Here is a 27,925-nt window from a genome sequence, read left to right as displayed (position 1 = left end):
TTTTGCGGACAGCCCCGTAGGAGCAGGCGGTGGCCGCGGGCAGGGTCGAGAGGTGCTGGGGGGGAAATCCGAGCACGGAATCGCTCAGAGGCCCCAGGGAGGCCAGGGGACACTAGAGGTAGGTGATGGATGAGGCTCTGATGGCAGCTGTCTCAAAACGTGGGGGGGAAATGGCAAGAAAAGCAAGCAAGCAACCACTGCGGGGAGGTTTAACGTGAAAATAGCTGCTCTCCTCAGAGCTAACCATTCTGTCAGCATGAACAGAAGAGGTAAGGTAAGAGGACATAATGTATAACTTAAATGTTAAAGAAAGGACAAAATATTCGACTAATAATCTCAAAGTGCAAAAAGCATTCAGAGAAGCTTATGATCCTTCCACTGAGAAGACTGTAAAGATGCTACACTGGGGTTTCAGTTCTTAAAGCAGAATTTCCCTGGGGTTTTCTCTAGAGTAATCAGTATTAAAAGTAGCTGTTCAAATCCCAGCTGTATTTATAACCTTGCCAGCAGCCAGTGCAGGAATGCTCTCCTGCTCACCCAGAAGGAGATTTGAAACCTCAAATACCACACCAGTGTCTTATGTGCTCCCTTAAGCAGGCCCAGTAAAGTGTGCTTTCTTCCAAATAGGATGTGTCTTAAATAGCCACCACGTTTTAAAGGCCAAGTTTCCCCGTAGTTAACATGATTGTTTTGTAACAATGCAAAGGAATTGTCTCTGTCAAGTGATTAAGGCGAGAGGGGCTGGCAATGCCTTGTGAGTTGTCCTTTGGGATGAAGTTGAGGGAATGTATTTCTTGCTTTGAGACTAAATATTCTTTTCAAAATCCAGTGTGATCACAGACTGACTTAACCTGATGGCAATACAGCACCTTACAGTGATGTGCAGCCAGTGTACAATGGGTGAATCTTGACATTTCTGATGATGTTTTAGCCACCAAAATTTACTGCTTATGTTCTGTCATGCAGGAGAATGATTCTCATGAATTTGGAGAAGCAGTATGCCATTAATTTTAAGACCTTGCACAGAGATTCACTTTATGCTCAGACTCTTCTCTCAAGTTTTGAGCAACAGAGCTTTAGTCAAGGTTTGGCATAAGCTGCTAGGGGAAGCTCATTTGTGTAAAGCAAATGCATGAAGGACTGGTGGAACTGAAACTTCCCTTAGAATTTGCACTGCAGTTTTGCCACTCTTTGGCACAGCGTGCTCCCTGCAGGGGTGGATTCCACGGCTGGTTTGGACATGGCACTGTAGGTGTTCACATAGGTAGCCCAGCCAGGCCTTGCCCTGAACAGCTTAAAGTCTACTTAGGCAAGACAAAGTCCCCTTCCTCCCCCCGACTCTTCAAAGAAAAGGGCTTTGAAGTGCTTAACTCTGTCAAGATAAGGTAAATCAGAACCAAAAGTGCAGCTCAGATCCTCTTAGCTCCTCCCCCAGCCCCCGGGGCGCCCAGCGAGCTCCCTCCCTGCTCTGCAGCCTTGTCCTGCCGTCTGTGGCTGTTAAGGGCAGAGCACTTCATGGCTGTAATGCAGCACAGTGGGGTGCGAGTTTCTCACATGAGACAGAGTTGGCTGAAGGTTGCTGTAGATGTGCCAGGAAAGCTGTTTCACTCTCATATAATTTTTAATTTTGTAAGATCACAGGGGAAAGAAAGATCCTGCAGGTGCTCATGCAGTCTGTCTGCCATAGACTGTCTAGTGCAGCTGACAAAGTGTCCATCCAATAAGTTGTGTTCATTGAGCAGGAATGTGGTAATAACATTCACTTGCAAAGCTTCAGAGCTTGGCAAGGCTTAATTGGGCAGGTGAACTCCCAGATGCAGAGGAGAGTGATGGAGTGAACCTGCCAGCTTGGACACCAGAAGCCAAGCGTGTCAGGCTGCTGCTTATGGAGTTTGACACCATCCCTACGTGACCCACAGTGAGAGTGGTGCGGGGTGCTCCATGAAGTGCCGTAGAAAGACTTGCCCAGGAGAAATGGGCTTCAGCTGTATTGTGTGAGGGAGATTTGCACAGTGAGTGAAGTTTCTGTGATAGGAGTTGAGGGTTTAGATGTGAAGGTCCCACAAGTTGACCTTTCTTGGGAGATCTTCAGTTTTACCCACTCATGTTTTGGTTTTGCAACTCTCCATTCCGTCGTTCCATTCTCTCTCCTGCATGCTCTCCCTCGCCTCAGCCCCCCGGCAGTGTGTGCCCTGGCAGGAGCTCCGTGCCACCAGGATGCCACAGGGTGCTGTCACTGAACCCAGCAGAGGGCAGCGCAGAAAGGGGAACCGGGCAGAGCTGCTGGACAGAGCACACGGGGAAGCATCTCTAGGTAAAGGACTGAAGGTGAAAACATGCTGCCAGTCCAGGTGATTCTGACCCGTGCTCTGGCAGATTAAGGGGCATTTGCTGCTTTTTGCAAGGTGAATTAGAGTCTGTTTGGTAAGTAAGGCCTTCCATGTGAAATGCCTATTTTTCTCCATGTGGAGAAACAAATTGTGTTTCCTTCCCTGCTGATGGTCTCAGGAAAGAAAAGCAAAATCTGGAGAGAAAATTATTGGGAGACATTACCCCATCTTCCTTTCTCCCTTTTTTCTAGAGCAGGAAAGTAAATGCTTTTGCTCTGAAGGTTTGTATCAGTAAACCTCCAAAAGTTAGGATAAAGAACAAACTCAGCTTTTGTTAAAAATGAAAGTCATTAGCCCTATTTTGTAAACATTGTTTTGAAAAATGACAGAAAATTCAGAGGAATTGCTGGACATTTGTGCAGCAGGAGCATGGCTTACTGGCTAGAAACAGGACAAAAGTGACAGGGAATTTGTTAGAAAGCACTGGGAATAGGGATGGTAAGGTCTGCCAGGAGGCAGCAGGAGAAAAAACATGGTTTTGAAGGTGAGAGAGTACTGTTTCTGTTGGGGATATGTGGGACATTTGCCTGTTTGTTAGTGTTCCAAACTTAGCCCAACTAACAGCAGAATAATGCAGGCAGAGCTTCCTCTATTTGTGCTCCAAACCATTCCTCACCCTCTGACACCACCAGGAGGGATGAGGTTGTGATACCATGTGTGGTATTCCCCACGATAAATTCCATTATGGGGCATTCCACACCCTGCTGAATTCATCCCCACTGCAGAGACAGTCCTCCAGGGAAAAAAAAAAAATCAGAAAACCTGAAAGGCTTAGGAAATCAACAGGCACTCCCCATTTTAGCTTTTTCCTAGCTTTTGAGAATAGAAGCAGACACTGATTCTGTTATGAATCTGGATTAATGGACAGGCCAATGTGTCTGTGGGACAGCATGTTGTTTAGAGTTTGGTACAGTTTGGTTCAGTAAATAGAGTTATATTTGACTATTTGTCTTTGGAGGTTAGAGCCTCTCTTGTGCTGATACTGTACATGATAGCTCTTATATGAATGTGCTCAGTATCTACACTGATCAAATCACCAACATAATCTTTAGAAAAGGGGAACTGAAGCACCAAGAGATTCAGTGATTTGCTTGAAGTCAGAGAGTGAGATAGTCTGCAGAAGGGCTAGGAATGGAACATAATTCAGGTCTTCACAGCCCTATACTAGAAACTTAACCACAATACCATCCTTCCTGTTTTAGTGGGTTTTGTTTTCTTCTCCAGAATCTGAATTTTCATTTAAACGAAACCCTTGAAATCGGAATTCTTTGATTTTACAAGTAAATTAGACACCACACTGTCTGTGAGTCTGCTTTCAGATGCAGTGAAACCAGCAGCACTGAGCCAAGCGTGAAGCTGTCACCCACTCTCATGCAGTGTTTGGGTTAGAGTTTGATGCATTTAAACAGGACTTGTCCAAGAGATGCAGCCATTGTCACATTGCCTCACACATTTCCATTCCTATACTGGCCAATCAACCATTTTCTAAGTTAAGAGGTAATAAAGTGGGCCTGATGAATACAGCTCATCTTCTTATCCTTTTAATCAACTCTTCCAGGTAAAACAGCTACAGTTGTGACTCACTTTACACTGGTATTAGTTATCATGCTAGGTATCACTGAAGAACAATGTGTGTCTGGCCAGGCTGTCAGTCACAGCAAATTCGTCATTATGCCAAGAAAAAAATACATTTTGAGGATGTCACCAATTTGTTATCAAGCCTTGATAAGCATCTACCTAGAAAAGGGCAAGTCAGTTGGTACAGCAATAATTAATTCTGTCTGAACTGGAATTTGTGCTGTTCTGCAGAGAATGTCTAAGTCAGATCCCATCCAGATGGGATAGATGAGAGGAATTAGTGGTTTTGTCTTCTAAAAAGGATATGCATATGTGTGCTGGCTAGAATGGAGAACTGTGAGGTTTGGAAATCAAGCAAATTAAGCTTAATTGTGGACTAAGGCTGAGTAACAGCTGAGCCTCTCTGTCCCTTAACTTCCTTTGAATAGTCCATGTTGTCTGAAATATTTCACTGTAACAGATATAAACTGCTATTTTTCAAATAACCAATAAATTAACTGTCTGAGGCTATGAGAAAAGTTTCTTTCTCAGCTGGCTGTTCTGGAATTGTTTATTTTGAATTATGTTAGTTACTTTCTCAGTGTAGTTAATGCTGGTTTCCTTGAGCCCAGACTAAATGGATCCTGTGTGATGTTCAGTGGAAGTTCCTTGTTGATATTAACTAAGTCAAATCAAGATTCACAATAGTCTCATGAATTCAAATGCTGAGCACTTAACCACATGAAAATGTGGTTTGGGCTTTCTGCATTTCAGTAGTTTAGACATCCTTCTTTGTAATTAGTTGACTGGGGGAAAAAAAAGGGAAAGTCAAATTGTTGGTAAAGAATTGTGAAAGGGCAGCCTGCTTTGTGATTTTTTTTTTTCATCCAAATGACAAATTTGTCTTGCTAGATTGTGTGTGAGTGTGTCTGTATGTGCATATTCCACAACTGATGAAGGAACTTTGGATCCCTAAAAATAATGTTGGTGCTAATTGAAGAGGTAGCAGGGTGCTGTTCAGGGGAACTGCAGCCATAGACACTGGGCTGGAAATGTTGAAGCAGAAGCATATGAAGCTAGTTTGGCTTCCAGATACATCTGCTGGACTACAGAGCTTTCAGTGCAGGCTAGAGGAACACATTTTATTCTTGGGCATAATCAGCACATGGGGAGACTTTTATGCTTGGGATGAGGTAAAGGAAATTATTCAACTGTTCCCTCATATTTGGTTTTCAGTCCACAGAAATTGAATAAAATTCATTCTTAATATAGTCAAATGGATACAAATCTCAGTTCCATTTTTTTGGATGTAGAGAGATTCTAAATTAAAAAGAAAAAAAAAGTGGTCTTGTTCTTAAAGTGAATAAAGACAGATGTGGTGCTGTTACAGGAGGCAGAATTAGCACACTGGAAGTTGAGAAATGAGAAGGTGATGGCAGAGCAGTGTTTTGCAGCATCTCAGCCAGATCCAGGTAGGTAACTCACTGAGGCACTTTCAGATTATTTGGCTGGATTTTTAAAACTTAAAGCCATCAAGCCTGGATGACTAAATCTGAATAAATCACTGCTAATACTCAGAGAAAAGATCTCATGGCATATGGGTATGAGAAAAGATCTCATGGCATATCTCATGGGCATGATATGCTGACTGTATTCCTCCTGTCATTGGAATCTACTTCATTGACAGATCTTTTTTACAGTTGCAGTCAGTTCCCAAATCATAAACCACCAAACTTCTGATGATGGAATACATTTGGTTCTGCAGTATATAACAACTCCTATACCAAACAAACAGAAACTACTGAATGTGCACCTTTTATTCTACTGTACAGATTGGTCCAATATAGATTTTATTATTGGCTTATGCTCTTCAAAGTATTGAGAAATGATCCAGATTTCTGTTCCTCCTCTGTCACTGGAGAAAGGATAAGTCCTGATAGGTGGGTCAATAGTTTTCTTCAGAGTACAAATATTAATTCCTCATTTGCCAAGAAAATAAAAGGAAAAAACCCCACCATAATTGCTCTTGTGGAAAAAGAATTGGATTTTTTTCTTCAGACATTTTCCCTCTCCAGATTTATTGCAAACCTCAGCCAATTTTACATGTGAACTCAACAAGCTGAGTGCAAAATGGATTAGCTTCACCATGTTCCAGCTCCAGGAAAATTTCTAGGAATCAGGAGAATAAGCTGACAGTTTCTGATGAAAGATAAAAAAGTCCTTTAAATTTAGAATTTTTGGCATCTGATGTTAAAGAAACATCATCCAAAGGTATTAATGAAGCATTTTCTAATTTTAGAAATATCTTTATAAGTTATATACAGACCTCAACACACATACTTTTGGATTAATTAAGAAGAAATATTATGTTATGTAAAACTAGTGTAGCTTAGCATGCAGGTCTTGATGTCCTCTATCAGTAAATTAGATAATTAAGAATATGAAAGTGGGAAGAGTGCCCAGCCTGGAGGATTTCCTGCAGGAGCTCTGGAGAGACCTCACAGAGTTGCCCTTGCAGGGAGGGTTTCTGTCTGTGGTGACTCACTTTTCCAGGGCCACTTTGTCCTCTGAGAGTGCAAGAAGTCCTATTGTCACTTGTGTTAAACTGGAAATGAGTGCTGTGCTGCATTTCAACTGCAGATCTATTTCCGTTCACAATAACGTCACAAGAAAATACTGGAAAATTTCTGATAATGAGTCTAGAGGAAGCCTTACCCTTAATCACATTAATTGCATTGAGCTTGCCAAGATCACCATGTAAAATTACTGGACATGTGGGTAGTGACCTGTGATGCCTGAAACTGGTGATTCTAATACACCTTTACTGAGAGAAAAGCCTTTTGGAAAGGTAACAGGAGCTATTCTTACAGGAGAACAGTTTACATTTGTACTTCTCCTTCGTTCTTTGCTCCAGCTGCCCTGTGCTGTTCTGATACCACTGGAGTATGGACTGAGTTCCCTCTCAGTTTTTGCAGCAGTATCAAAACTGTGTCCATGACCTTCAGGATTTACTTCTAAACAAAGTGATCAGTATATTGCTGACACTGCAGTCTCATCCAGCATAAATTCATACAGCCTTCAGGTAATGCTGATTTAGTCCATATCAAAGCTGAAGTTCCATAATTAGATTTCTCTAATCACCAGTTTAAAAATTCAGATTAGCTGTGTGATAAGTTGTAAAGAAAAAGCAGATAGAATTCTTCCTATGCCAAGTGTTGGGGCCTTTTCCCTCAAGAGCTTTTATAGGCAAATGGATACAATTAAGCACCTACTACAGTACCAGCAAGAAATACCAATAAATGTATGAATGTAAATTTAATATAAATTTAAATACTGTGCTCTCTCTCATGACTTCCCATATAAATAGGTTTATATACTCTCTTCCTGGGTCTGCAAGAAAGCTTAAATTACTAACAAGTTAAATTACTACTTTTTGTATTTAGACCCTTTGTAATCCTCAAACAGTGCTGTCCTTACCCTTGGTAAAGGTGGAGCAGCTACAGACATGGTCCTGCATATCCTGAGAGTTTACTGAGCTTCAGAGGCCAGCCAGACACCCAGAATTTCTCATCAGGAGGAAATTTCCTCGAGTTTAGACTTCTTAGCTAAAGACTTGGCAGGAGTTTCATCAGAACCCTTCAGAAGATTTCCTGTTCCAGTGGTGTATAAACACAGCAACAATAGGACAGTAGCTGTGTTCTTAGGAAGTATCTCAGAAATTTTTTTCTTTGTCGTGCAAGGTGAACATTTTGTTCTGTAGCTGGTGCTGTTGCTTTGTTAGGAATGTGATGGATGTGCTGTGGCAATAGGAAAATGCAAATGTGACTTCACGTGCAGACTTGACTGGTTCATCCAAAATGCTGCCAGTGGCAGCTGGGCAGAGATCTCCAAGTAGATGTTTTTAACAATATGGAAAAGCAGGATTGCACCCACAACAGAGCAGTCTTGACCTTAGATCTACTGCTAAAAAATAGCCTATTTTTGAAGAGATTAAGGACAAAGACATTCAAAGCTTTCTTCTAGATACACTTCCATTACAAATTTTGAATTAACTTAAAGGACACTGCCTAACTTCTCCAGTTTAATTCTGGCTTTTTATTCCTTGCATATTTTATCCTTTCTTTCTTAGTGTCCCATTTTCTCCAGGACAGTCATTGATTGACCATTAGGCTAGAGACCCGGGGAGCCCCAGGCAGGGCTGCCAAGAGATACCTGCACTGGAGGGTTCCAAGTGTCAAGGCTGGAAAAAGCAGCTTGCCTGGATCAAAAAAGCCCTCACTTCTTGCCTGCTCATGGACCATACTAAAAATAGATCACCACTGATAATGGTGCATTGTGTTATTCCAGCAGTAAGTCATAGCATTCCACACTTTTACTTCTGTTTGTAGGAAATTCAATTAAAAACTTGGTCTGATACACACACACACACACAAAAGAATGCATTTACTCTCAGTGGCTGCATTTACCATCAAAGTTGGTAATGTTTCCTGAAATTGGTTTCTGATCCCCCAAAAGGCTGTGGGGTTTTCTTCTTCTTCTTTTTTCTTTCTTTTTTTTTTTTTTTTCTCTTTCTTTGTTATTTTTTTTCCAAAGGTTAATGTCAGGGAAACTGAACTACATACATGAAACTCTAAAATATCAACTGTGTAGATAAATCGTGGCATCATCGTGGTATCAGGGGCATAATGTGTGTGTGACCTGCCTCCAGTTCCATGAAATCCAGTGAATTCCCAGTTTCCACTAGCGGGTGGCAGGCAGATCTGAGTGTGGCTATTTTCTGTTAATTTTGAACCAGCTGTGGTTGTGATGGTGGGGGAAGAGTAGGAGGGCTGTGATCTGCAAGGAGAGGGAAACCCTGGACTGGAGCCTGGGGAGCTAAAAGCCATTGGCTGTTAGGCAGTGGCACTCACTGAGTTTTTTCTGTATGAATCCTCTTCATGTGACAGACCTGCTGCACAAAATGCCAAGAGTGGTGCAGCCTGCAGGGCTTTGGCAAACAGATCATCTCTCATGATTCATGCAGCATCCTTCCTCTGCTCCACCTATGATGATGTCTCAAATGTGACCTTCAAAGGCAGGGCTAAAGCTGAATCTGGCTTCAAAAACATGACCCACAAGCAGAGTTTTGTGCAGCAGCACAAAAAAAGGAGAAAGCATAAAAAGGAGAAAGTGATCCCGAGTGTCTGAAGCTGCCAATGTAGGTTGCCCAAGCAATTCTTGCTGAATGAACGGCACATTTGTATACGTGTTATTTAGAAACAGCTTTAAGAGACTTTCCTCTCTTAATTTCACTCATACCTTAACTTTGAGACACTGAGAGTGTCACTGCCAACTTCCCAGAAGTCCTGTAGCTGATTCTAATTTACATAAACTATTCTGCATACTGCTATATGCAGACACAAATAGCTATCTTCTTGGGTTTTGTTTCTTCCCTTATCTCCTCCCAGCCCCCTTCTCAGGGCTGGGAAAATATGACATATGCCTGAGCAGGCAGAAGCAGATTTGGGAAGGTCTGTGCATTTTTCTGCTCTGGGTTTACCACACTGAGGAGCACTTCATGACTGGACACAAGTGCTCATCACTGGGGATTTAGTAACCATTCCCCTCTGAAAATGGGATTTCAGTGCAGTCATGAGGCTGGGCAGTGAGCCCATCACTCTTCCAGAGAATCGTTACCCCATTTCCTCTTCTGTTCTCCTAATTAGGAGTTTGCACTTCAGTAGAGCACTTACCACAGCCTTGTTGCCATCCTGTACCTGGTACACACCACGGTGATGGTACATGGTTACAAAGCCAAGAACTGAAAAACTGGGCAATATCAGATTTATATTTGCATATGCAACCTGAAATCTGCCCACTCACACATGTGTGCACCGACTGACACAGGGGTGCTGGGGAAATGTGTGATCTCAACTCTCACAAAACTAGGACAGAATTGGCAGGAAACACAAGGAGGCCTTTCTCAAATTTAAGGCCTGGAGTTTGCAATTAGATTTTTTTAATACAATTTCCTATAGACAATCCTGTGTTCTACAAAGAAGAAACCTTGCTAGCATTCCAGAACAGTTTTTTAAACACAAAATTACTGTTGTTTTAATTATGTTAATAGCCAAAAAGATAATGTGCTGCACGTGGGAGTGTAGGACTCTCCCAGGTGCTGAATGTGGAAATCACAGAGTTGAGGCAGGATAGGCTGGCAGAACTGAGCTACACCCTGCTTTTCTGGATCTTGCTTTACTTAAAATTAATCACAAGACACCAGAAGTGTTCAAATTTTGAAGATAAGTGCTTTTGTGCTACTGCATCTGCCTGTGCTCACAAGGCACACAGTGCCATCGTGCTGGTTTCTAAACAGAGCTGAGCAATGCAAAGCATCTGGGCAGGTCAGGGATGACTCAAACAAATCTGAGTCAATGGAGAGGAGGCAGAAGGGACAGTATTTCTTCCATCTGAAGTGAATGCATGAAACCTCATGAAAAACCAACACTAAACATATGAGGCCTTTTGGAAAGTGTCTCTGTGCAACTGCATCCCCAACATGCAGGATGATAAAATCATCTCCTGAGCTGAGTCGAGTGGCGGGGCTGAGGAGAGCTGTAAATAAAGTGGTGGGCGGTTTCCTGCTAAAACTCCCCTGCATGTCCAAGAACCCGCTGTGACTCAGCCGGTGCAGTCACTGGGAACTCAGCACAGACACCCTTTTCTGGTTGGGTGGTTTTACTTCTCTTTTTGCACCATACCAAGAGGGGCTCCATTCATCCCTGGAGGAATTGAATTGACAAATGTGACCCATTACTTTTTATTGTCTTAAGGTAATGATCTCACAGTAGACCCAACAGGACTGTTCAGACTTCTTGTCCGGTTAGCAGTGACCCCACCCACATCTGCAAAATGATGTGTCTGCTTGGATCTTTCACATGAAAGTTCATAGGACTTATATTCACATACTTTTACTGGCTTTTACATGCATCTCTTGATGGCCTAAAAATCACATTTTTCTTGCTTTCATTTCATGTGCAAGAATTCACATTTTTCTTGCTTTCATTTCATGTGCAAGAATACTCAGAAATTGCCTTTTTTTTTTCTTTTTTTAAGAGTATGTGTGTAAATATGCTGAATAGGAGACAATTATGTATTTGTTTATAATACATTTTCTAATGTACCTACTGTTCCTTCAAAGAATTAACACCTATGGAAAGATGAACTGAGCTGGAAGAATCCCATATTAAAGTAATAGCTGTGGCAATGTCTAGTAGCTTTTAGATCAGCAACATCCATTCTCACTTGCACTAGAATATTTTATGTCTGAAGCAGTTACATGTCATTTCACTTCTCTGGACTCATGGTTTTGGAACATCCTTTGCCATTGAGATAATGCTTTCCATTTGAATTTGTACAGACAGTTGCCTTTCCATGTGAAAAGTTCTGTACACACACAGCTTTAAACTTGGCATTGGGAATTAATAAAACAGGTTTGGGAGATGTGCTGGTTTCCATGAACTGACTTAGAACAAACTGTTCTTTTCCCCTCTTTATCCATATAATATCTGTTATGCTGCTTCTTTGTTTACACTTCTGTTTCTACCTTGTCTCTTCTCCCCCACAGTCCTTTTCCTTATTTTATTTATTATACTCCCTTTGTGCTAGTCCCAGCTAACTCCTTATTGGTTTCCTCCATAATAGTGCTGGAACGTTGTTCCATCTGACCTTGCTCTGTGTGAACAAATACACAGAGCAGGTTTCAAATTTAAAATACACAGGCCCAGGTTTAAAATTTACTCTGCTCTGGTTTTTTCTGCTTTTCAGCCCAATGTTATCTAGGTGACCCTTTAATTTCTGCTTAATACCTCTTTTAGTTTCAAGATCCAGTCTCCCTTTTGCTTTCTTTCTCTTTGTTATATTAATTATAGTTTGTACATGGCTTTATTTTTTTTCCCTTCTGAGAATTGTCTACTTTCTCCAGAGTTTTCAGTTTGGCATCTGAAGGTTATCTGTGGTTCCTTGTTAGTGAACTTCCTTTCTGGGAAGTTCAGCCTCTTTGTATTCTGACTCAAGTCATTAGCATCAAAGTACATTCTTCTTTTTCTTTCAAATTCCTATAACTGCCCACTTTTCTTCTCTTTTCTCTTCCCCAGTCCCCTCCAGTGCCCCCCACAGCAGTGCTCTGCAGGGCATGGCCTTACCAAAGCTGACACTCAGTTGCTTTCCCTCAGCCAAGGGGGAATGATGGAGGACTTGGTGTGTTTGCAGCCCTCCCATCTGAAAAGCAGGAGCCAAGGTTTTCCCAAGTGCACCTGAGGAGAAGATAGCCAAGGAGCTGGGGCCAGGAAGGAACTCAGATTATTGAGAGGAGGAGCTCTCAGAGGAGCTGAGGGGTGGCTGGCACTGGGGACCTGCCACTGGAGATGTGGGGTGAGGGACGCAGAGGGACCAGGTCCAAAGACAGGGGGAGCTGACATCAGTGGGTGGAAGTCTGGAGATGTGGCAGGAATGAGGGGATTCAAAGGCAGGAGGGGCTGGGGCTCACCATCTTTCAGAGCTGGTGCCATCAGCTGGGATTGTGGCTAGGGGACCTAGGACACACAGTGGCCTGCCCCATCCCCCTTCCTCCCAATGAACTGCCCTAACCCCCTTTTCATTCTACCAGAAATACCAGAAATAGTGCCAGTACATAGTACATCCAAATAGAAGGTTTAATAGACAACCTGATCACTCTGATATCCACAATAAATGACAATTTTACTTCACCAGGTGACCAGAACTCTTCTCCTCCTCCTCTTCTTCCTCCCCCACATACTCTTCATGTAAGTATAGTACTTAGGGAAGATTATGGGGCTACGTGGGAGGTACCCCACAAACAGAGTGGGTGCTGAGATCCTGCCTTCTGAGAAGAGCTCACCAGAATGACCAGTGAGGGCAGTGAGTGGGCAGAGCCCAGTGCTGGGGGAGCTGCACCTCCCTGCATCCTGCAAGGTGACTGCTGCCTGTGGCTGTGACAGGACAGCCTGTGCCCACGTCAGGGAGGGAAAGTGCTGCACCCTTACTGGTCATGGTGAGTCATTTGCACCTTTTGCTACATCTGGCACGAATTTCATTTTGAGCTACTGCTGTGCATCATTATTTTCAATATTTCCTTCGCCAGAAGCTGGAGCCACAGAGGTGAAATTACATTTACCAGAATCTGTCATTAAAACTGACAGCTGGTTCTCATTAGAAGTAAAAGAATCAGGTTTTGAACAGCTCTAAACAGTGCCATTTTCAAGTAGTTGCATTTGGAGTAAGACTGTCCATTAGAAAAAATAAAGAGAATATAATGCCAGGTATTCAAATGCACCTGCCTGTACCTTTCCCCTATTAGAGCTGAAATCAAGCAAGGAAACAGTACTTGGGGAACAAGTCCAATTAACCATGAAAAAGAGGAATTTACCAGATTACTAGCAAGCCTATTTTAATTTAAAGGGAATTTTGTGTCACTCTTTTGTCTTTACATAATACTGTGTGCAACTTAACACTAAGCATTAGCTTCAGATGGGCTTTTGTACCACCTTGGATTACATCCACACTTTTGGTCTCATCCATATTGTGATGTTGCCAGTGTCTCTTTTGGCCATCCAGATTTATGTCAATTGTTTATGGCCTCAAATAACTGTACTGCAAACTCCTGAACTATTCAGAGGAAATGCTCTGCCTTCAAATACACACCTTTGATGTGGCTTGGGAAACTTTCCACCAGGACTTTACCTCAGTGCCTTCTCTGTTTTTAATTGTGCATGTATTGAAGTGTTTTACAGGGACAGATTTAGCAGGAACTTTGCACACTGCCAGTCAGGTATAACTGCAGGGGCTTTCTGCTGAAGTAGAAAAGCCACACTGAGAAATAAGGCAAACCAAGATAGCCAGAAAAACACTCACTGGAATTGTGTCTGCTTATATTTAAATATCTCATTTGGAGGAAGTTCTGCTTTTACCTATAATACTACGCAAGTTCTTACAAAAGTCAGTTCAATGTTAGTATTACTCAGTTTCTAAGGAAATCATTTGGTTTTGTGTTTAGAAAACTTACTGCCAAGCCCCCTCTGCTGGAGGGAAAAATTATGTTTTCATCCCTGCATGCTGAAGACATCTAGTAAAAGCATTGCAGCTTATTACTGTGCAAGTGATTACAGGCTCAGAGTTCACAAGATCTTTACTACCTTTCTATTATTATCTGTCATTATCTGTCATAAGTTGTGCTTAAGAGAAGAGTCTGGATGATCACTGCAAATTTGTTCAAATTATTCCATCTGAATGAGTCAGTGTGTTGAAAATTCATCTTCTCAATTGATTCTTTTACCATCTAAGTTATTTTCAGTAGTGTCCACCCTTTTCACCCCCTGCTATATCTCGTATCATCTACATCCTTTGTCAGCAATCATTACACACAGTTAGAGTGAACTCACATAATACAGCAAACAGGAGAAGTTTACTGCAAGAAACCCACATGCTTTTCCAAGGCAATTCAATCTGCAAAAACGTGCTTTGTTTTTCTGACTGCTCTGCTTGTCTCTCAAGTGTGGCAAGAGCAGGTCACTGGGTGAAAGACAAGATGATGTGCTGGTTAAACCATGTTTGTACATGTGAGTACAACAAACCCTTCTGCAAGGACCAGCTTTATACTCACAGATCAGGAAACAGGAACAGCAAGGAAAGACAAGCCAATAGCTTCAGCATTGAATGAGGACATGGATTTCAGCCCTGCTCTGAAACACACTGCCTGGTGAACTTGTTCTAGTTAATTAGGCTAAAAGCCAGAAAAGAAATGTGTCACAACATTGAGCACTGCCCAAGAAAAGTTGGAGGTTTGTGAGACAAAGTGCTGGACCTGTTTATGGTCCTCTGTGGTGCACATTGAGAGCACTGAGTTTCTTTGAAAGGGATTCGAAGCAGCCAGTGTGCCATGCAAGCAGCCAGTAAGGAGCTATTGCCTACAGAGCTGCAGCTTTTCCCCCCTTGAGATTGTTCAAAAATCAGTCTCTGAAGAAAGGCAGTCTTTTAAAAATGGAGCAAGCCAAGAGAGCATTGCTGGGGCAGCTGATTTGTACTTAGACCTCCTCAGAATGTGGAAAAGTGAGATTTGTGTCCCTGCTTGGCAGAGAGCAGTCTCAGTTTCTCCCTTTTCTTGCAGTTGTCCTAACAAGTAAGTAGCAGTCTCCTCTCACTGAGAGGGAATGAGGAGTATTTGTTAAGTATTTGGGAACTTAACATCTAGAGCAGTCACTTGTGACTGGGAAACACTGGATTCTGGTGACCTCTCTGAGTGCTGTTAACTTACTGCACATTAATCAGTTCTTAGATAAGCTACTGAAGTGGTATTTGAGGCTGAGACAGAAGTCAGTGGCTTACCTCTGACAAATAAAACCCCCAACCTGCAGACCTAAAGGCAAGGCCCATTCTTTCTGTGGGTCAATGGCTCTTGAAAGCCTTTCTGTGAACTAAAGCAAGTTCACAGGAAGACCAGAGAATGTTTCCTTCTATGAGTTTGTGGTGTGAGGTCCTAATTTCAAAATAAGCTTGAGAAGCATGTCCTTGAGTCCATGCCAGGGAGGGGTTTGAGCCTGATTCCCCAAACTGAAGCTTGAAGCACCCACATTCCCACAAAAGATCTCACTAGTAAACTGCTGAATAAAACAGAGGAGCCTTAAAAAAATAATGATACCCCTTTAAGAAAATGTCTCTAATGAAGTCTCTGAAGGGTTGCAAAATACTTCAAGCCTCTATTATTAGATTCCGTCTGAAAAAATAGTGACAATTGTTCTATAAACATCAAACTAGCAACACTGAGGGAAGGAAAAACCATACTGAATTGGTGTTCTATGTTAAAAAATATTCTTTTAAAAATGTAATTGTATTTCAGATGAAAACATGAACTAATTGAAGTTTCCTAGAATGTACTCTAAGTAGAACATGTGAGGTTAAATGACTACTCAGCCAATAGCCAAAATAAATGCTAGAGTTTACAACAGGTTTGGACCAGAAAGAAGTAGCCCTGAGTTCTAGGGAAGTTAGAAAACCCAGCTCATCTTTGGAAACTGATGCCCAGCAGGGCAGAGGGTTAAAAACAAGTAGTCTCAGTTCTCCTGTATGCAGCATTTTGTGACTGAAACATTTCCTGGCCGATGAAATGCAGCTGCAGTACCTCCCAGGTGCAAGGCATCTGTTGCTTTATAATCTCAATGCAATAAAGAGCTCCCTTTCCTTCTGACTGAGGTTTTATTGCAGGGTCTGTGTACACTGAAGGAAGAAGAGAGGAAGGGGAGTGGGGAAAGATATCAGGAAGTGCCTCTGTCCCAAGCAGGAGGTAACCAGAATCAGCTCTGCAACAGCAGGAGCACCATCCTGCTGAGGCATTTGGACATGATTAGGTACACTGCAGAGTTCCTAGGTCTGCAGTCTAGGGGTCTCATCCCACCTTCACAGGACTTTTGTGCTTGTATGATCAGAGCTAACCTGCTTCCAGAGGCCAAACTGTGCCCTGCCAAGCTGTAGCACTTGGTAGAAGTGCTGGAAAAACAAGCAGAAGTTCCCTCCTGCCACTCAGTGGGATGTAGGACAGGGACTGACCCAGGAGACAACTTGTTTCTTTCCAGAGGCCTTTTCATGCAGAGCCTGTTCATTTTTTACCATCTGAAATGCACAGTTTGCCCATTTAGGCAGAGCTGCAACATGAAGATACAACTTGAGAGCTATTGAGTTGAGGCATTACATATTCAGACATTTATAGACAATATAAACGTGTGAATGAAAAGCAGCAAATGAAAACCATGATGGAAACTTGTTCTTCAGTATGAGCTTGCAAGAGACAGGTACCAGGAAAGATGAAAGCATTGCTCCTAAGGCATATATCTGTAACTTCTGATGAAATAATAAATACACTCTTTCCTACTCATGTACCAGGAATTGAACCAAGATTAGTGTAAGATTACAGACCATAAACTATAATTTGAGGACATTTCAAAACATAAAAAATGCTTGGAATTCAAGGACAGAAACTTTTACCACAGTTTATGAGTAAGAATTTCATGGCACCGCTCCTTTTATGACTTTACAAGTACTTTTTACAAACGTTATCAGTTCACAGCACTCCACAGCTGTGTGACGGAAATTGCAGAAGTACTGGTGGAGCTTTACTGCTTTCTATCTGGGAAATGCAGCCTTTAGAAGGAAACACATCTATCTAGTGTACAAATCAAAAGATGAATGAGAAAGATCTCCAGTTACTTTCAGTTCTGTTTTCTTTGGCTGGAATTTATGTTTTCCCCAGACATCATATGTCCAGCCAGAACCCAGGGTAGTAGAATGACATTTCTAAGAAACAGAAGGGAAAGTTGCCACAAGCAAAAGGGACATTCTCCAAACACTGCCAGTTTTGAGTAAAATGTGGCACTATTTAAATGAACACTCCTGTGACTGAAGTAAACTTCAGAGATTTTCTTTGTAAAGACTGTTCCTCCCAGCCTTGATTTTGGAAGTTGCTAGTGACCATTACTTGGGCTGATATCACAGGAGGCCTGAAGTGTGTAGCATTTTTCAGAAGGCACTGTGTATCCATCAAAACAGGAAATACATCCGTCAGTCAGAAGAATCAGTGATTGATAATGAGCAGCACTGGTTTTATGAGCAGTATATACTGTTTTTTAACTGGGCCAGCCAAAGTGGTTTGTGAACTATCCACATTATGTGTTCTGAATCTAACCTACATACCTGAATGCCTAATTTTTCCGGGCAGGGAAGAACAGTGGAACTGGAGAGTGACTGGAGCCAGCTCAGTTGCATTTGCAAAATGTCTGCCCAAAGGTATTAATTCCTTCATCACTATGCTTAACTGCTGTTCACAAACCTGGACAGATGTAAAAAAGGGGCCTGGAGACTATTTTTGCTATCCCCAGACACTCACTCAAGTATTTCATTTGCCAGAAATGAATGTAAAACCGATTCCATTAAATGGCAGCATGAAAGCAGTAGTGAGTATGCTTCAGCCTCCTTAGCTCCACTGAGTGCTGGAAGCTCTTGTGGTCTGCAGTGGACTGAAACACCACTGAATTCTCAGCAAAGGAAGACCCAGAGGTACCAGAATGCAAATAAACCAATGTCTGTGTCAAACAGTAGGGTCAACTGTTCAAGTCTCCCTCTGCCTTAAAAATCTATGAAAACAACAAAAATGAAAATATCTAACCCACGTCTTGTGGTTATTAGTAATCACAGTATTATTTTTATGGGAGTCTAGATAAGGTATTGGCACATCAGAGATCTGCAGGTAAGAAAAAAAAAACAACTTGCATGTGCCTTTCACTTTCACCTAATATGATAATATGATTTCTCATAAATGAAGCTGTAACCGGCAGTGGAGCCCAAGACCTGCCAAGCTTTGCCTTGCAAATCCAAGGTCATGTGTTGCCTTTTTCCGTTCTCAAGTGTCTATTGTCTGATATCTGATATCTATTCAAATTGTAACAGAGCTACAGCTCTTCAAATGCTCCTGTGTAACATTTGAAATTACTTGAATATAAATGCTTGGTGTTTGGAGCATCAAAACTCCAAAGGTACAACCAAAAATGTGCAGTGTCCTGCCAGCTCTGCACAGACACTCTGTGACATTTGCATGAGTCTGAGGCACCATCTGTGCTGAACTGATGTCTCCTGTTGGCTCTTACAGTATTGACAGTTTCTATTTTAACAAACAAGCACTGATGGCTTTTGCAATAGAGTGCACTACTGCAAGTCTGGTTTTGTGGGCTTGTCAGGTTTTGAAAATAAGGTGTACTGGGTCTGCATTTATCATTTACTGCTGCTTTTCATGACAAGCTGAAAGCTTGCTAAGTTTTTGGCTTCAATATATTTGGATCCCTGATGAGTCATTTTTTTGGCTGCATTTGAATTTCAAGTCCAAGATTTGTTGTTTAGTTTGGAAGGCTACCCTATATAGAACTACACTCAGAAGCAATCATTGTGTTGCACACTATATGCCATCTTCTAGCCTTCTATAAAAATCAAATATTTTCATATGAGTCATTAGTAAATACTTAAATATATTCAGGTAGATAAATGTTCTTACAGTTGCCTCACTGCAGACGTCACACAACCTGTAGTTTAGTAGAAAGGTCAGCTTACCTATACATAAAAAGTTATTTTAATACTTCTCATTGGTCCTTTTCACAGTTTCTTTCTATGTTCCTCTGGTTTGTTTGTTTTCCTGTTTAGTTCATACCGTGAGGTTCTGAAGTCTTACTGGAGGAGCTGATTAAAATCTTGGAGCACCACTGATGTGCTCATGGGTCAGTTGCCAGTGATGGCTGTTCAATAACAGTGAATGCCAGCAATAAAATTCTGACCTTCATTCCATTAAATTCATATTTGACCTTGCATATTCTGGGCTTAGTGGAAAGAGATGGGTCTAAATTAGAGAGTTTCAGCATAGTGCATATCATAAGGTGCTTTACAAACTACAAACTAAAACCTGTGATTAAAATTACTTAAATCAAGAGGTGGAGGCAGTTTGTGACATTTTAATGTCAAATTGTATTTTAAAACATGACATTTCCATATGGCTTGTAGAGGTCTTTCTAAAATGAACTGATGAGTTGTCTTCCCATTGGTTCATGCAGTCTTTTGACTTTTTTAATAAATTAAGAATGTGAACCCTAAGAATGTGAAAACGTACTTCATCAATTAGACACTAAGTGTTCTGATTTAGGAAGAACTCTGTGATTTAACATGATATTTTATATCTTCTAGACCTATTAAGAGATAAGTAGGTCTTGTATATTCATATACTAATGTGACTTCCATCTAACATTCCTGCTATTAAAATGCCAACATAGGTCTTGTATATTCATATACTAATGTGACTTCCATCTAACATTCCTGCTATTAACATGCCAACATTTGTTCATTCATTCATTCACTCATGCCCATAGTATCTAACATTCCTGCTATTAACATGCCTTCATTCATTCATTCATTCATTCACTCATGCCCATAGCTGGGCAGCAGGCTGCTATTTGTAGGGGCTATGGCAATAAATGCATTCTCAATCCAGGCTTGTAAGTTCTTCTGGGTTTGAATCTTGCCTTACAGAATGCACACCATAATAAGAAACTGGAAACTCAAGCTGATTTAAGTCCCCGTCCACCTATGTACAAAAAACCATGTGCTATTGCTGAGCAACTTCAAACAAAGTTTCATTGCTGTTGATTTCCTTTTTTATTGTTTTTTGCTTTTTCAGTCATTCAGCTGTTTCTTGTGAATCCAGTGTGGTGCTGTAATTGTGATGTTTTTAGTTTAAACCAGATAAAGTTCATAGGGAGAGACAGTCTTTTTGCTGGACCTGAGAAAGATCTTACCTTCATGAAAATTTGACTGTTAGTAAAAGCCTCTCCCTACTAAGCACCAGAAATTTATTTCATGTATTTTTGAATATTGCCTTGATTATTACAGAATCCTGCCAATGTATTCTCTGGAATGGTTGTAACTTCTCAGCCTTACTGGCTTCTATGTAGATTTCTATTTCACAACCCAGACTTTAATTTAAATTAAATTTTCAATGTCACTCTGCTGCTTACTGTTCTTTAGAAAGTTATTCTTCTGTCACATCGCTGAATGAAGTGGATGCTGACCATGCTAATCAGAGTGTATTTGTGCAAGAGCAGCAGCTGTCAAGGGAAGGCACTGTGATCTGCATTCCCCTACACTGGTTATAGGGACTCTCCAGTCTTGTTAAGCTTTTGCTAATATCCAATTCTTTTAAAAAGTGAAACTCAGTCCAAAAGGCGAGTGACTGAAGTCTCCTAGCTACTGGCCCAGCTTCACTCAGGATGAAGATCTAATGTTTTATATGCCATTCATATTTCCTATTGAAAGATTTCTTTTTTCTTGTGCAGGAGTTTGAACAAGCCCATCTGGAAGCCAGCTCTGCAGACTATTTCCAGAGCAGCAAACAATACTGGAAAAGTAAAGACTGATTCATTAATTTTTTCTTTAATCGTGTTATAGTCCTATTCCACAGAACACTGATTTATTTAATTTACATGCTAGCATATATATACCATGGAAAGAAACCAACAGGTGACACCCACTTCTGCAGAACACAACTGCAGTTCTCTAAGTATTTCCTCTAAGTATTCTTTGTAAATGAAATGAGTCAGCTAAGCAGGACAGCACTGCCCTTTTCACAGCCTGCAGGCCCCACGGCAGGGATGTGTGGTGAGTGACAGGAACTGGGTACATCTGCATGCCAGTGGCAGCAATGAAATAATTTCTCATTCTAAGGCTGGCTGTACAAGCTGAGGTTTCCCCCCACTCTCAGAGGAGATGCTGTTTGTCCTCTCCACACGCTGGGTGTAGCTGGCAGCTCCTGGCAGCTGCAGGAAGTCTCTTGCCATAATCCACCACAGATTCCACCAAGCATGAGCTCACATGCAGAGCATCTATGCTATATTAGGTTCTCAAGGAAAAAGAGCACTGGGGGGTGCCTTGCTAATGCTTTGGTTCATGGTATTTGCCACAAAATTAGGTCACCGTATGTTAGAGTGACTCTTCTGTCACTCTAAGAGCAGGTTTTGGCTTGATGACACCATGGGAGAGGCCATGAGCCTCTTCTTGCTGTTGTAAGTAGTGGAGTTCTGATGTCTGTTGCTCACATTTACCTGTCCTGTCCAAGTCATATCTAAAATACCACTTATTCAGAGCCACCTCCTAATTAAAACCCTGGCAGGTTGCACCTAGAGTTTTCCTGTTTCAGCATATGACTTTGCTGGCTCCAGGTCTTTTGAAATTCCTGCTCGAACACAATTTAGTACCCATCTGCCAGACTGCTCTGCCCCAAAGCATAAATTACAAGCAGCTGAAGCTCATGCTAGGGATGTAAATACAACTGACTTCCAACCCATTAATTCCAACTCATTGATCCATTAATTTCAAATCATTAATTAAATTCAGTGATGATGAAACAGTCTAAAAAAAAACCTTGAAGGATGAAGATGTTTTTCCAGACTTCAGTCAGCATGTCCACATTGCATCTTTTATGCAATACAAAACAAACACCAGGAACAACTGAATTTTATATTCTTGTGTTTGTGTCATATTGTTCTATGTGCAATGTAAGAAAATAAGTCTAAATTAGGACAGATCTCTTGAAGGTCAAACCTGACACTGTATGTGCTAAAATCTGTCCTTCAGTGAAGTTTCATATGAATACCAGGGAAAGGAAGACATCTCAGAGCCCTCACTTGCAGAGTAATTGTTGCAAAGGATTGTTTTCACATCTTCCTTCAGTGATGCTGAGCTCCCATCTGCTGCTTCCTTTTTCTGCATGAGGATATGAAAGGCTCAATCATATCATTTGCAGTTTGCTCTGTGACTGTTGCTGGAGATGCCAGAATAGAGCAGATGTTGGCCTGCTCCAGTCACATCCTCTGAGTTCTGAATCCTGTGAGTTTCTAGGCTGACCAGAGACAAGTTTTTTTTTACAGATCTGTTTTATGGACATGTGTGGGCCATTCAGACATAACCATTATAATCTATGTATTTTTCAGCTCCACACTTTGTGTGACTTTTCTTGCAGTCAGCTGTGGAGCTCCCAGCTCCACAAATTAAAAAATTGTTTGAAATCAATTTTATAACTTCTCAGTACTAGGAAAGAGAAATAAAGTTGAAGAACCTGTTCTGTACACATTGGCCAGTGGACTGGAAAGAAGGATTTTTTTAAAACTCTCTCAGATAGAATGAAAGGCTGTAAAAGATCTGACTTCCTGGCCAAGGGAAAGAAGGATTTTTCTGCTTGCATAGTATCAGCCTTTTACCAAAATTATGGACACAAGCAGGGACTTGCTTCCATTTTAAGTAGTACTATCAGTAGCAGCACAAAAAGGTCTGACTCGACAGAAAATTTCAATTTGCTGCTTCCTTGGAAATCTCTTTTCTCAGAGATCTGGGGTAAAATTCTTTTCTAAGCTCTCTTGGCACCATACCAACGAAACCCTGCCAGTGTAATTGAGGGAGCCCTTAAACTGAGGGAGCCCTGACTCCTGCTTCCATCTGGACTGTGCTGCCCAGGTGTAGTCTGACCTTTTTTCACCATGCTGTGACCATCTCATAGAGGAATAATATCTTTGAAGGTTGCTTTGAAGTGAGGTGCATAGTGTAGTATCAGAGAGGAGATTGATTCCTTCTTTTTTAATCCGTGCAAACCAAAACTCTCGCATCAAGTGTGCTCTCAAAAAATCTGCTCATGTTTAATCCAGTGCAATTTAGAGCCTGGCAGCACCACCTCTGTGCCTTTTCCAACTGTGTGCTGAGCTTCCTCTGCCACCCTTAAATCAGAGGGTGATCCCTGTGGGGTCACCTCCAGCTCGGTCTGTTGAGGCCTCAGACACTTTCCCTGCAGCTGCAGAACGTGTCTGTGCTGAGCTGCACCAGGTCTTGGGGCAGAGCTCCGCAGATAATTCAGCATAACTATGCATTTTACTGAAAGATAAGGATTTTCTGGTTTAGGAAAACAAATCCATTTCTTGATGCAGGTTGCCAGTGCTTTTGCCCTTCTTATAACACTATTTCTTGAAGGCAAATCTTTTAAAAGGGACCTTTTAGTCTCTCCTGAAGATTACACTCTTGTAGGGGTCTTGCCTTGATCTGTAGATTTAATGGCTTAATAAGCATTAGACACTCCTATTATGCAGTAACAAATAGGAATACAATACTTTTATCAATATTTGGCACAATTAATTTTTTTTTATGTGAAACTAAATATTGATGCTGTCAAGTGACTGCAGTTTAAGGGCATAAATTACAAATATTCTCCTGTGAGCCTTGCTCAAATCGTGCATTCATATACAGTAACTATCTAATGTCTTTCTATTCCTGTAAGCTATATGATTTGATTGCCAGATTACATGGTTCTGTATTGTGCTTAGATGTCAGTGTTTTTATTGTTATTACCAATATTATGTTTTATTCTTACTGTAAGTGGTAACAAAAAATTAACTGCTTCCTTACACTATAAAAAGAATACAGTCCCATTTACAGAATGTCTCCAAACAGAAAATATATTTAGAAAAAAAAACTGAATAAATAATTCACAACATGATGGGTGAGTAGGAAGAAAGGTCTTTTGATGTATTTTGCTACTCAGGACAAAAACAGATTTTTAAAATAAAGTATCTGCCTATTTTAATGGAGAACAAAAGCTCTTCTAAAGAAGAATGATTGTAATCAGTGTATTTTTACCCATTCTGCACTTTTGTAGGTTATAGGACTTGTGAAAGTAATGAACCCATCCCTTTGGTTTTCGTGATTATTGTCTTTGTTCCATCCTCCTCTTTCTTCACTAGCTTATTTCTTGGCTTATTTCCTAAATGAAATGTCAACCTACCCACCCAAAAGAAACCATATCATTTCAAGAATACCAGACTGCAGCAAATACTGACTGCGAAATGTCAACCTACCCACCCAAAAGAAACCATATTTCAAGAATACCAGACTGCAGCAAAGTGAACTAGCCTGTCAGTAATATCAACAGACAGTAAATAAATTCGTTACAGTCTTGGAATTCAAGACTCCCATCTTAAAACTGCCCATGGTTTCAGTGCATTATGCACTGGATTTCCCCAGAAAAGCATCCCTGGGAAAATCAGCATGTGCATTTTCCTGTTTTCTCACGAAAGCGGAGCTTCATCCCCTGGCAAGTGAACGCCGCGGCCCTTGCCGCCCAGCAGGGCGGGAGGCCGGGCCCGGGGCAGAGCTCCGGCACCCTCAGCTCGAGCCAGAGCCCCGAGCCCCAGCTCCACTGCCTTCTGCACGTAAAGGGGCCGCTCCTGAACTGAAACCAGGCAAAATGACGGCCAGTCAGGCTCTGGGCTGATCCAGGTGAGGGGGGCTGGCACACGGTGCAGCCGCTGGGCAGCGAGGGCGCCGGGGCGGGGGAAGCGGCCGGGGCACGGCCGCGCTCCGCACCCACACAGCCCCGCGGGGCCCCGGCCGCCCGTCCCGCACAGCACCTCCCACTCCTCAGGCCGCTCCGCAGCCGCAGCCGCAGCGCTGCCGCCCCTCAGGGAAGGGGTCGGGCCTGGCTCTTCCCGTCCCTCAGCGGCGGGAGGGCCGGGCGCTCCCCGCCCCTCAGGGCGGGCCGGGCGCCGCTGGCCCTGCGGGCCGTGTGGATGCAGGGCACCGTGCTGGAGGTGCAGCGCGGCGCCGAAGGCGGCTCGGCCCGGCTGCAGGACGGCAGCGGCGCCTTCACCGTGCTGGGCGTGGAGCAGGTGCCGCAGGGCCGGCCGTGCCTCAGCGCAGGTACCGCGGGCTGGGGGACCCCCGGGGCAGCGGGTGCTGTCCCTGCCCGTGCCCGCTCCAGCGCACATCCCCTCCGCACGGCCCCGAACAAGGAAATTCTTCTCCTATTTCTCTTTCCTGTTTCTTTCTTGCTTTCTTTTCCTTCTCTTCCCTTCACCAGAACTGCCAGTTCAAATGGAGAAGTGTTGGTCTGCAGTGTTGCAGAAATTGCAGTACAAAATAGGCCTATTGCTTAAAACTTCTGACCTACCCTCAGGCCCTCACACAGCAGGACAAATTTGTGTTTGTTTGGCTCTTATCGTATGTGGAAATATAGTTAAATATGCCTTAGAAGTGGCTGTACAGATAATGAAGCCTTTTCTGAAATTCAGTTGTAAGCAATCTTCATTCCCTGAGTTTTCTTACAAGTATCACCATCTTCAATTTGCACTGTTTACTTGACTTTAAGTAATTTGGTTTATGAATTTAAATGATAATACAAAGGTTAATTAAATTTAATGCTTACTTGTTTTTTAGGGAAGTATGTAATGGTGATGGGTGTGGTGCGGTCCTGCAGTCCGGAGCCCGTTCTTCGAGCAATAAAGATGACAGATCTCTCTGAAAACCCCATCCATAAGAGTATGTGGGACCTTGAAGTGGAGGATTTGCACAGAGTCATCCCCTAATACTTTTACTTTCTGCCTAAAAGAACTGGACATTTGTTTTCTTTTGCTTTTTGGTGCAGAACATTGGACTATTCTGTGTAACCACTCCAAAGTGAGAAGTTGGGCTCTGTTAAGTGTGGGGACCAGTGCTTATCTGATCATAATCACAGTTCATGTCTCTCTCTTTTTCTACCAACATATTTCAGAAGTGCCTATTTGATGTTCTGATTAAGATGTCCATGCTATTAAAAAGGCTGGATGTTTGTTTCTGTGTGTGTTAGCTGCTCTTTGGGGGAGCTCATGTTGAGGCAGTTGTTCTACAGCAAGGTGTTTGTGGCAGCAGGGCTGAACAGGGCTCGTGTTACCAGGGTGAATTCAGCACCTGGCATCAAGGCAAATTTGTTTCAGTCCATTTAGGCTGTGCTTGGAAATAATCGTTTTCACCTGTATTTTGTATTTCAGTAATCACCATGACTGTAAACTGCTTGTAAGACAGGTGTCTCTTGGTAACAATTAGCAGTGTCTTTGACTTAAAATACCTCTCTGGTTTCTGAAATACTGAAAGTGGTAATGACTCCTCTGTTCCAGTGAAGTTTATGAAAAGTTGTGATGCAGGATTCCTTGGAATAGGTTCTCCAGGTGCAAGATGTAAATACTTTTTACCTCCAGAAACAAGCATTCTGTCCCTAAGAGCATTTTCCTTTTTGAAAGTTGTTTTCTTCCAGTGTATTCTATTTTTAACTGTTTAAATAATTCTAAATTATATTATCTTTCCTTTTCTATAAAAAGTACAAATATTACTGCTCTTTATTTTCCATCTTGTCTAAAGAGATTTTGGGTCCTGATGAATGCATTGCAGTATCTGTGTGCAATGGCTTTGTGATTGGGGACTGTATTGGAGTTATGTTAATTAGGAATGCATATTGGAAGAAAAGAGAATCTCTGATTGTATGCTCTACAATTTTAAGTTGAGAATCAAGTGGTGGTAATTAAATTTTTTAATTATGGGACTAGGTTTTCAAAGCATGTGGAAACTAACTAGCATCCTTTAAAGATGTGAGATCTTAGCAGACTAAGGACTGGATTTCAGAGTACAATTCCAGCCTTGAGTTTGGTGTTCCAAACCAGACCATATCACAGGCAGTGAAGTCCTGTGCTCTTGAGATCCTGCTGATGAAATCCAAGACATACAAAGATAAAGACTTTTGGCAGTCTGAGTTTATTTATTGTTTGCAGTTCTGGAAAAAATTTGCTTGTGGAGTGCTGTAGCCTTCAGATATAATCCATGTAACCGCCATGTCAGCTGGTAACTGGTTCATACTAAAAATTCTTTTCCTAGGAGTTCAAAGCAAAAGACACTTGTAGCCAAGGTGAGTGTTGTATTCTAAACAGAAGACTGCTGGAATTTGCTTTGACTCCCAGCTCAGTTGTGCTTCACCATGAGAGGCTGATGGTGCCTGTTTAAGGCTGGGCTGAAGGGCCTTGCTTCTGGATTTCCACAGTTAAGCATTGTGGGGCTCTGCTGGGTACTGGGAATTCTCCCTTTTCCTCACATTGTGTCTCAAATTCTGCAGTTAAAACATGGGTTTGTGATTTTTGTTGCTGTTGAACAGCAGAGTATGTAACTGAGAAGTTACAGGATAAGGGGATTCTTTAGCCCTGTGTTGAGGAGGAGGTCAAGGCTGAGCTCTTGTTACATCTGTTTTGGGGTTAACTTGGTGTGATATGCAGAAATTCTGTGAACTTTATAGATCATGGGGGTTCTCTATAAAGAACATGTTGGAGGTGAGTTGTAAGCACTAAAACTACACTGGGAAGCACGACTGCACCTGTGTGTGCCCTGCAAGGACAGCTGCTCTGGGCAGGTGTGTTCAAAGTGCTCTCACAGCAGGATTACAGAGGCAGAAATTCCTGTGTGTTGTGATGGGGAGATCCCTGAGATATGCAGTGTATATCATGTATTTGCCATATGACAACACAGTTTATATATATAGTTTATGTATAGTTTATATTCTG

At 42.0% G+C, this 27,925-nt stretch overlaps 1 protein-coding gene across 1 annotated transcript; it reads left to right on the top strand.

The window, feature by feature from the left end:
- Positions 1-9: 9 nt before the first annotated feature.
- On the top strand, positions 10-26,715 carry RMI2 (RecQ mediated genome instability 2). Its single transcript, XM_039732054.1, has 5 exons — positions 10-118; positions 2,174-2,314; positions 12,699-12,751; positions 20,864-20,933; positions 25,782-26,715. The coding sequence occupies exons 2-5, from the start codon at positions 2,218-2,220 to the stop codon at positions 25,928-25,930; spliced, it is 369 nt and encodes a 122-aa protein (XP_039587988.1). The 5' UTR covers positions 10-118; positions 2,174-2,217; the 3' UTR covers positions 25,931-26,715.
- The last annotated feature ends 1,210 nt before the right edge of the window (positions 26,716-27,925 follow it).

This window comes from Passer montanus, unplaced genomic scaffold (genome assembly GCF_014805655.1).
Source record: "Passer montanus isolate IOZ18808 unplaced genomic scaffold, ASM1480565v1 scaffold8, whole genome shotgun sequence".
In the NCBI taxonomy this organism is placed as follows: Eukaryota; Metazoa; Chordata; class Aves; order Passeriformes; family Passeridae; genus Passer; species Passer montanus.
Note: the sequence above shows the minus strand (reverse complement) of the source record. Positions and strands in the feature narration are given on the sequence as shown.

Bases quoted from the DNA above. Each gene is read 5' to 3' on its own strand.
- RMI2 (XM_039732054.1), top strand. From the start codon at position 2,218: ATGCCACAGGGTGCTGTCACTGAACCCAGCAGAGGGCAGCGCAGAAAG. The intron at 2,315-12,698 runs GTAAAGGACTGA...TTACTTCACCAG, and splicing joins ACACGGGGAAGCATCTCTAG to GTGACCAGAACTCTTCTCCT. The intron at 12,752-20,863 runs GTAAGTATAGTA...TTTCTTGTGCAG, and splicing joins CTCCCCCACATACTCTTCAT to GAGTTTGAACAAGCCCATCT.